Source organism: Nicrophorus vespilloides, unplaced genomic scaffold (assembly GCF_001412225.1).
Source record: "Nicrophorus vespilloides isolate i.1.1-1 unplaced genomic scaffold, Nicve_v1.0, whole genome shotgun sequence".
NCBI lineage: Eukaryota > Metazoa > Arthropoda > Insecta > Coleoptera > Silphidae > Nicrophorus > Nicrophorus vespilloides.
The window spans coordinates 4,799-15,748 of NW_017096681.1; the positions used below are offsets into that span (position 1 = coordinate 4,799).

General features: G+C 30.9%; 1 protein-coding gene across 1 annotated transcript in view; it reads right to left on the reverse strand.

The window, feature by feature from the left end:
* The window catches only part of LOC108557881 (inhibitory POU protein), a gene marked incomplete at its 5' end in the record, with an annotated part of 14,050 nt that overhangs the window by 1,414 nt on the left and 1,686 nt on the right, over nt 1–10,950 (reverse strand). The window contains 1 exon segment of the mRNA XM_017914586.1: nt 7,609–7,782. Within this exon segment, the coding sequence (XP_017770075.1) occupies nt 7,609–7,782 (174 nt within the window).

The following is a 10,950-nucleotide window of genomic DNA, read 5'->3' on the forward strand; positions in this document are numbered from 1 at the left end:
TATGTCAAGTATGTTTACTTGTTGAAATAGGGTTTATATTATAGAGACTTGCCAAAATACGCATTTAATATACAAAATAATTAGAAAAATAACATTTACGCATTAATCGTCACTTGACAAGTTACTTGTTCACATAATTTGTAAAAAAAAAAAATAATTCAACGAAAGTTTGCTTCTCAAATTCCCACTCCGTCCGTATCAATAAAAATTAACTTTATAAGTATAATAAGTATTTAGAAGTAGTCTCAGTAAAGATGAACATAGTCTTATAAGAATCTTAATAATCTTAGATGAATCTTAAATCGACCAAGTAACAAATAAAGTTATGTAAAACCAAACGAATTTCAATAAATAAATGGTGCTTAAAGGATTATTCTAAAATGGCAATTTGTAAATACTTAACTTGTCAAGTAATGTGTCAAGTATATTTACTTGTTGAAACAGGGTTTATATTATAGAGACTTGCCAAAATACGCATTTAAATTACAAAATAATTAGAAAAAAAAACATTTACGCATTTATCGTCACTTGACAAGTTACTTATTCACATAATTTGTAAAAAAAAAATAAATCAACGAAAGTTTGCTTCTCAAATTCCCACCTCGTCCGTATTAATAAGAATTAACTTTGGAAGTACAATAAGTATTTAGAAGTAGTCTCCGTAAAGATGAACATAGTCTTATAAGAATCTTAATATGCTGAGCATAGTCTCAGATGAATCTTAAATCGACCAAGTAACAAATAAAGTTATGTAAAACCAAACGAATTTTATTAAATTCCCAACAACTGAGATTCCACAACAGACAACGGAAGATAATATCCCACAGTGTCCCAAAATCCATCCCTGGGACACGACAATTTAGTAAAGAAACACAATTAGTTTTAGTCTACAATTTTGTAGAAATACTAAAAGTAGTAATAATGAACATTTAGTAAATTTAACTTCGTTATTGTTCTAGTGTTCATGTATCTTTTTTTTTTGTTCCAGTTTTTCATTATTTGTGTGCGCTGTTTGTATGTTTCCATATCAATTCGCGTGTTTATTTTTCACGAAATAACATAATAGTTATTGTTTGATTGAGGTTACAAACATGCCGGTTTGTCAATTGTTTTTTTTTTATTATTATTATTATATCAATGTGAGCACGCCACATACATATATATTGTTGACCATCGAATGCACGAAACAGTTCACAGGTTCGTTCATTATTATTTTATTTTTTTTTGGTATATTTTTGTGAAATCAAACCCTTTCTCTCTTCGAAACTGTTTCCGTCTCTCGCTTTCACACACCGCACGTCCTTTTTGCTACCCTTTGGAAATTCATTAAATATAGATGGAAAATAAACGGCAGAAATAATTGCACACTGCAACTCCACGAATATACACACATACACACACCGAAAAAATAAATAATTGTAAATAGTACAATGTGTACCATATAGCCAATATTGGTTTTCACATACAACAACTAGTGTCGATGCATTTGTTTTGCCTGTTTCATTTGTACATGCACATGTTATTATTGTTGATTAACAAAACTGAAAAAAAAAAATATATATAAAGAGTGCTGAAAATTCAGGTTTTATAAAGTGGAACAGCCTTTAAGGAATTCTTTATAAAACAATATTTTTCTTTTATAATTAAATACAGAATGAATGCAAAAGAAGTTTCAAGTTAATAATATTTTTAATTAATTTTGAATAAGTTTTTATGTAATTTAAATTCATATTGATATTCACTTAATCTTCACTGCAGATGTTTATTATTGCATTTTTTTGTTGATTAACAAAACTGAAAAAATAAAATATATAAAAAGTGCTAAAATTTCAGCTTTTATAAAGTGGAACAGCTTTTAAGAAATTCTTAAGAAAACAATATTTTTCTTTCATAATTAAATACAGAATGGATGGAAAAAACAATCACAAGAAGTTTCAAGTTTTTAATTAATTTTTTTTATGTAATTTAAATTAATATTGATATTCACTTAATCTTCACTGCAGATGTTTATTATTTCTTTGTAATTAATACAATTTGGAAAGCGAAATAGTTTTAAGTTGAGATTTGTTCATTGAATTAAGTTAATATTTTCGAAAACCAACAGATGTAATATGAATTTCAATTCATTATGTAATCGTTTCTATATAAATATGCGTTGGAACGGTTACGGTTAAATTGATGATTACACGACGATTAACTGAATAATAAAAGTTAAACGAAACCGGTGGAATTGTAGCGTTCGGAATTACGTGGATTAGCGACGCTTAAAGTCTTGAGCGAAGAGGAGGAGAGAGAGAGAGAAAAAAACCCTGCAACATTTGTTCCATTCTTTTATAATGGTGGAGAGAAAGAGAACCAACACAAAAAAAAAACAACGACGCCCATGTGTTTCGGATGCATTAGCATTATAAAGAATCAGCGAGGCCCTTTCCCGTTTTAATGCCCATTTGCGAAAATTTCATGGCCTCGCAGTATGATGGGGCGCGCGTTTTCCCTTATTTCCACCACCCTTCCTTTCTATAAAAAAAAATAAAAAAAAAAAAAACACGTAGAAAGAAGCGAAGAACCCTCATGGAAAAATAGAAGAAGGTATGCTTTCCATATTCCGTTTTATTGCGTCACGCTCGTAAACTTTCAAAATAATAAAAATCATCGACGAATTTAACAACCCCCCAAAACCGATGGGAGATTTCGATTTACTTTAATGTGGGCTGCTTTAAGAAAGTAATTATAATGTTTTGGATCTAATCTTGTAGGTTTTTATCTCGTTTTTCATCGTTCTGTTTGCTCGTGTGCATTGTGTGTAGTTGTTTGTCTTTGCTCTTCGTAGTCTTTTCTTTTTGGCTTTTCCCCGAAAGCGTTCTGAAACAAAAGGGTGGAGGAATAATGGGCTTCGGTGGCGGCGGCAGCTTTAGTTGCTGTAGTGATATCTAGCGATATAATAGTGTGGTGGTAGCTGGTAACAGCAGTGGAAGAACAAACAAATACTTGAAAAACAAATGTTAGTGTTCTGCCGTTGGTAGTGGCGGTAGTGGTGTTTGACAAACGGTCGGGGGTGGCCTGGTGGCAAAATGGGGTTCGGACCGCTGACTCCCCCCTACCCCCAGGTCACATATAACATTTCCCTTGGGGGCCGTGTCGGGCCCCACATGGGGTTGCCCCGACTGCCGTTGTACACGTCAAATGACCACTTTACACCAATGCGAGCCCTAATGATGAAATATGTCGCTGCTGGGACATTCGGTTGAATCATTGGAATTCATGCCAAAACAAAACAGTAACGACAACAACAACAACAGAGGGAAAAAACAACTGCTGCTACTGTTCCTAACACACCACGATCAAAAAGAGGATAGCTCTGAAAACAAATATACAACAGCAACGAAAAAAAAATTCGTTCCACGTTTTATTCGTTCCAATCTAATCGCCCCATCACATGAAACTCTTGTATCATTTCCATTATTTACTATAAATATACTAAATTATACTTATTTTTATTCCCATTTTTATATTAAGTCATAAATTGAATAATTTCAATTTTACATTAGCCTAGAAAACTAATTTCATGAAATATTTTTTGTCCAAATATTAATTAGATATTCATTTCAAACTGATTTATTTTCAATGAATGTTCTTGTTTCGCTAAAGAATTGAACAATGTAAGAATATTGCAATTTCATAAGGAAATTTTCATAATATTTACAATGTTTATACTAATATTTCATTTAATAATAAAACTAATGAAATTATAAGAAATCATTGACAAAAATAGCTAAAATGAAAAGAAATCATGTACACTTTTATCATAATATAAATTTAAGTTGTAAATAAAACTGAAATTAAGTAATAAAATAATTCTGAATTGTAGTGATTTCAACGCTTGTATAAATAATTTAATATATGTATCTTTTTATGTGTGTGTGTTTATGTTAAATATAATAATTGATTAATTGCATCACAACTAAATTTAATTATTTTTATTCCCTTTTTATATTAAGTCATAAATTGAACAATTTCAATTTTACATTAGCTTAGATAACTAATTTCATGAAATATTTGATAATTTATTGTTTTGTCCAAATATTAATTAGATATTCATTTCAAACTAATTTATTTTCAATGAATTCGCTTAAGAATTAAACAATGTAAGTAAATTGCAATTTCATATGTGTAGTATAAATATGAAATTGTCATAATGTTTACATTTTTTGTTACTTATTTTGTTCTGCACATTAAATTTCTGAAATAATTTGAAACACTAATATTTCATTTAATAATAAAACTAATGAAGTTATAGGAAATCATTGACAAAAATAGCTAAAATGAAAAGAATATAAAATCATGTACACTTTTATCATAACATAAATTTAAATTGTAAATAAAACTGAAATTAAGTAATAAAATAATTCTGAATGGCACTGATTTCAACGCTTGAATAAATAATTTAATATATGTATCTTTTTATGTGTGTGTGTTTGTGTGTTTATGTTAAATATAATAATTGATTAATTGCATCACAACTAAATTTAATTATTTGCTTTGAAATGATCGCATTTAAATGTATTAATTTAATTAATTTATGTGTTAATCGAGCGGTTTGGCGGGAACGCGGCGTATTTTGTTATAAATTATGCAACATCTACGAAATGGAAAGTATTATTATTTGTTTACATATAAATCTAATCTTAATATTAACATCGATGTATAACATTAATTATTAATGTTATTTCGCTTTCAATTCAATCATTATTATCGGAACAATTATATTCATTTTTTTTTGACAATTTGCTTCAGACTCGTTATTGTAACACGAAAATACAAAATATACAAAATCTTGAAGTGGGAAGATTCAGTGCGAGGGAAGATTATTGAGAGGAATAACTCTAATAACTGATTCCTTATGATCAGCAAGCTTCTTCTCCGTCGGTTCCTCGAGAGCTCCAATACCGTCCTTTGCAGCATATAAATATATCTTCTCCACTGAAGAACTCCCGAAATTTTGGAAGCATAGTTGCACCGTGGAGCGTAGTTGCAGCGTTCTCTACTTCTACTTCACGTTACATTATCTTATTATTTCTTATATATGTTTCTTCGTTGGGTTTTAACCCTTTGTCGTCTTATGGTACTTGTTGATACTTTGATGTGATCTTCATATTGCATACACAATGATTGGAAACATTAAATCTACATTCAAGTAATACTTGTCACTTCTGTATAAGTTATTCAAAGATTTTATTAATTAAATTTTCCTGTAATTTTTAATTGTAATTGATTCGTTCAATTTCGTATGTTTCCTGTATTACCTAAAAATGAATTAATTTTTGTATGGAGATATTTATTGATGAACGCTTTAATTAATAATTGAAAAGATTTGGACCAAACTCGATCAATTACATAAAACGATAGTTTATTTCTCTTTAATGCTTTCATTTTTGTACAATCCATACAGTTTTTGTTTCGTTTTGCTGTTTGCGTAGTTGTATCGTGTATTTTCGGATGGACGATTACTTCGATCTTATCTGGCTAATGCTCAGTTATCATTCGATTAGAGGTGGCATTATGTAACGGCATAAATTCCTGCACGTCGTCCAATGGGAATGCGCGTGCAGAGTGGAGGAGATATGGACACTACAGTACACACACGCACGGCTCATGTAATATTAACGCGCATCATCAGCCGCACATCTCTTTGATTGATTATTTCGATTATTATTGGTTATTACACGGCGCGCAAACCGACCGACCGACCGACCGCCCGCCGCCCCCTTTCGCGGCCATAGATTTTCCGTTCAGATAGTGATGGGAGGGAAAATTACCGTTGCCGCAATTTCATATTGTTGCGTCGTGTGCTGTTGTTGCATTGCATGATGGTCTCCGTTTTTCCGATTTTCCGTTTCAATTACTGCTCGAAGATGCCGTCGCTTGATACGCCGACAGCGTGAAACATTAATACCGCTTTACGCCTATCTCGAGACACTGAACCTATCCATCTCCCATTATCAGTACAAATTGAACAATATTCTGATAACTCCTAATATCCATACACAAAATAAACCTCTAATTAAGTTTTTGATCATTGATTACCAATATCATTTCCTAGTAAATCCGGACTATACGATGTATTGCTTCATAATCATAGTCGAAGCCGGACTAAACGAGTTTTGCTAGATATAGTAAATATAAACTTGAAATAAATTGTAAAGATATTTGTTTTTACATAAGACTAGTTTCAGTAAAAACCGTACTAAGCGAAGTATTGCTATTTAATTGAAAATATGTTTTGTTTCTTAGAATAATTAAGTTAGCTATGAAAATAAAAAATGAGTAATTTGTTTTGCTTCGCTTCAGATATTTTGACATATGTCAAATTGATTGCGACGATTCCTTAAAAATGATTAATGAATCTTCTTTGATTATCGTAAGAAATCGTTTATATTTTCCATCGATGTTTTTTTAGCAATTTATTCAGTTTTCAACTACGATTTGTACAAAAGTTTCTATTGATTATTACATCAAATTTTTGAAATTTTATAAAATTTGATTCAAAAATGAATTTACTATACTAGTTTTGTTTTATATTCAAGTTATTATCAAAACATTGCAAATAAATTAAGTTTTACTTTAAATTTCTTTAAATGAAAATATTAGTTAAACTTTCTTCTTTTTGTTATGTCAATTAAACATTTTTAAAACAAATGAAGAAACGTACTTGATTATTTCTGTAATTTCTACAATCTTTATCCATATTAATAATACATGTTTAAGTATTTAAAAACATATTTTATTGAGTTGTGAAAAACGTAATACTTCTCAACTATGATTATATAAATGTAAGTACAAAAGTTTCTATTGATTATTACATCAAATTTCAGTTTAGAAATTTTATAAAATTTGATTCAAAAATGAATTTACTTTGTTTTATTTTCAAGTTATTATCAAAACATTGCAAACAAATTAAGTTTTATTTTAAATATGAAAATATTAGTTAAACTTTCTTTTTTTTTTTGTTGTGTCAATTAAACACTTTTAGAACAAATGAAGAAACGTACTTGATTATTTCAGTAATTGCTACAATCTTTATCCATATTAATAATACATGTTTCAGTATTTAAAAACATATTTTATTGAGTTGTGAAAAACGTAATACTTCTCTACTATGATTATTTAAATGTAAGTACAAAAGTGTCTATTGATTATTACATCAAATTTCAGTTTAGAAATTTTGATTAAAAAATGAATTTACTTTGTTTTATTTTCAAGTTATTATCAAAACATTGCAAACAAATTAAGTTTTACTTTAAATATCAAAATATTAGTTAAACTTTATTCCTTTTGTTGTGTCAATTAAACACTTTTAGAACAAATGAAGAAATATACTTGATTATTTCTGTAATTGCTACAATCTTTGTCCATATTAATAATACATGTTTCAGTATTTAAAAACATATTTTATTGAGTTGTGAAAAACGTAACACTTCTCTCGTTTTGAAATGTTGAAATATTTTTATTATTATTTTTACTACAATGAGCAGAAGTTTAAATCTTATAAATTAAAATTGATACAAAAATTCATATTTTTTTTGTGATTAATTAAACTATGAATGTTACCTGATGTGGTCTGGTAACTGGTGGAGGAGCGCCCATGCCGTGGTGGTACATCATGTCGTGTTTGAGCTGAGGAAGACCTCCAGGTCCACCCGATCCTTGATGTTTGATGTCTACAGCAGCGAGAGCTTCCGCTCTGCTCATGATTCCCTCATTTAGTCCCGTGAAAATATCACCCTGAAAATACATACAAATATTTTAAAATTCAATTTAATTTTTCATAGTAACAATATAATTTTCTAAAAAAATGGTTTATATTTTGACGATGAACATTTTAAGCTTAATTTCAACTGAAAACTAATCTTGTGCAATTTTTGGGTTACATTCAGGCGAGGTTAATTAATAGATGTTGGCGGAGTGTAAGAAGAGGATATAAGTAAAAACAAAATATTGTAGAAGACGATGAGGATTGTGGAGGCGCCGGGTTAAATATTGAATTAGCGCCGCGGCGCGTGTCGGTGGTGGAGGAGGAGAAGGGAAAACGTGTATATGTACGTAGAATGGGAGAAAGCGTGGGCCGCCCCGACGCTGCTCACGCCTACTATAAAATTTATGTGTTGAAATTATGATAAAATGATACGTTAAATTATTTATGATTTTTTCACTAACTTTTCCGCCGCCGCAGAACCTTGCGTAACGGAAGCGCGCCGCAACCGTCCGCCACACAAACACACACATTCATATACACACACAAACATATGTATACAGGCGATACCTCGCTTTGTCCGCTCGAAATCATGACCTATTCACTAATCGAGTTATTGTAAATAAACAACACAAAACAATTTTGTCTCATAAATCCTTGCCATTATTTATGCAGCAACCTTTGATGGTTGTGTAAGAAAAAAAAATAGTTTGCTAATATGTTTTATTGGATCCAATTGTTAATTAATTAAGCGTAATTTAAAGTTATCTCATAAAATTCGATATTTGCCAAGTAACTTGTCAAGTAATATGTCAAGTAATATGTACTTGTAGCATATGTAAATGATATAATTAATTTTAATTATTTTATTCAAAACCGTACTAAACGAGTTATTGCTATAAATATTGATAATATTACGATTGTATATTTAATGATATACGTAATTGTAATTATGAACAATACTAATTTTATTCAAAACCGTACTAAACGAGGTATCGCTTCAAATGTTTGTGTGTGTGTAGTTGATGAAGACGTACGAATTGCGCAAGATAAATTGCGGGGTTGTGAAATTAGCGAGCGCAACAGCCGCAAATGATTAATCTCGGTGGGCCCGGGCGAGCAATGAAATTAAGCGCCCCCCCCCCACGATTATCACTTGTCTTCCGCCCTATAACTCTTCATCTGTTTCCAGGGCCGCCCCCGCTACACCATCCATCCGACACCCGAAACGTGTGAAACGCGCACGTGGCTCACGTAAACTTATAACCTACATTTTCACCGTAATCACCCTTGTATCTTCCCCTCGCATGCATACGCACAAACACTCGCAATCAAACCCTTTATTTTTTACGAATCATTAATATCGATTCACATCAGTCGTGTTTGCTAAACATTAATCATTTGAAAATAGCAATTCGTAATTTGCAAAATTAAATTTTGTAAAAACACATATCTTGATTATAAAACAATTAAATTTTAGTATCTAGTAAAAGTACTAAGGAAATATAACGTCAAATGACAGCTGTCACCATACGTCAAAGTGAGAAATAGCTGAAATACTTTTAGTTTTTAATAAACAGCATAAAGCAGCGTTTCTCAACCTATCGAGTAGCGATACATTTTTAATGTATCGTCAAATGACAGCTGTCACATTACGTCAAAGTGACAAACAGCTGAAATACTCTTAGTTCTTAATAAATACATTCTTAATGTATCATAAATTGACAGCTGTTACATAACGTCAAAATGGAAAACAGCTAAAATACTCTTAGTTCTTAATAAATAGTATAGAGCAGCTTTTCTCAAGCTATTGAGTAGCGATACATTCTTAATGTATCATGAATTGACAGCTGTGACATTACGTCAAAATGAGAAACAGCTAAAATATTCTTAGTTCTTAATAAATAGTATAGAGCAGCGTTTCTCATCCTATCGAGTAGCGATACATTTTTAATGTATGACAGTTGTGACATTACGTCAAAATTAGAAACAGCTGAAATATTCTTAGCTCTTAATAAATGGTATGGAGCAGCGTTTCTCAACTTATCGAATCTCGTTAAATTTATAAAGTATCGTGAAATGACAGATGTCACCTTACGTCAAAGTAAGAAACAGGTGAAATACTTTCAGCTGTCATCGGTCATTAAATGTCATTATGTCATTAAATTGTATATTATAAACAATTGAAGTACAATTATAAACAAAACAAGTAGAAAAACGCTAGTATATTTGCTAATTTTCATTTAATGTTTAAATTAAAACAAACTTGGAAACGGAATTTTCTTGCGCGACGGTAATTATAAAACGCCAAACGAATATTTCATATATATAAATTTTTGTTTTGTTCGTCCGATGTTTGTTTACTGATTTTTTTCAACGCCGTCGCGGATCATTAGCGAAGTGTAATTAGCACTCGCACGAAAAAACAAAAATAATTATAAAGAAAATACAATTCACTCTAATTGCCAAGCGTTTCGTTATTTGTTTGTTTACGACGTGCGCAATTAAAATGCAATTTATTTCCGAGAAATTTCTTAAGGGTGCAATTTATCAACTCATAATTGACATCAGACGAAAGTTAAGAAATTTAACAAAAAAAATTCTTATTTACGAATCATTTTCACAAATTTTCTATTTGCAAATTCAAATTATTTATAGTTTGAAAATGAGATTATAATTACTTTTAATGTATTGATTGTAATTAATGGTTATATTCGGTGGATGCGTCGGGTTTTCGTTGAACATCAACCCACAATACATTAAGTTGAAGCTTCTCGAGGGTCTTTTATGTACGAGCTTTCAGAAATATCGCTTATAATAACTTGTTTTCTCCGAATTAAATGGAAATGGGAAATGACCTTAGGGCGGGAGTTTTAGTCACCATTCTTGTGTCTATATATAAATTTTCTTTCGATTTTCTTGTAAATTCGCGTTGCGTGTGCTTATAAAGAGTGCGAGAAAGACGGAAAGAGAGAATTGTAGAGAGAGTGAGAGAGAGAGAGAGAAAGAAGTGGGGGTGTTTCAGGGCGTTGCGTAAGTTAGTTCTTACGCTTCATATATAATTCAGCGCGGCCCCCCTTTACTTGTTAGTAGGAGGACGCCCCCTTCCGTTTCCGGTAGGATCCTGCCACTTCCGGACACACCGACGGGTTATATTATTTCCTCCTCATCCTCAACCACCCCCCACATCTTCTTCTGCA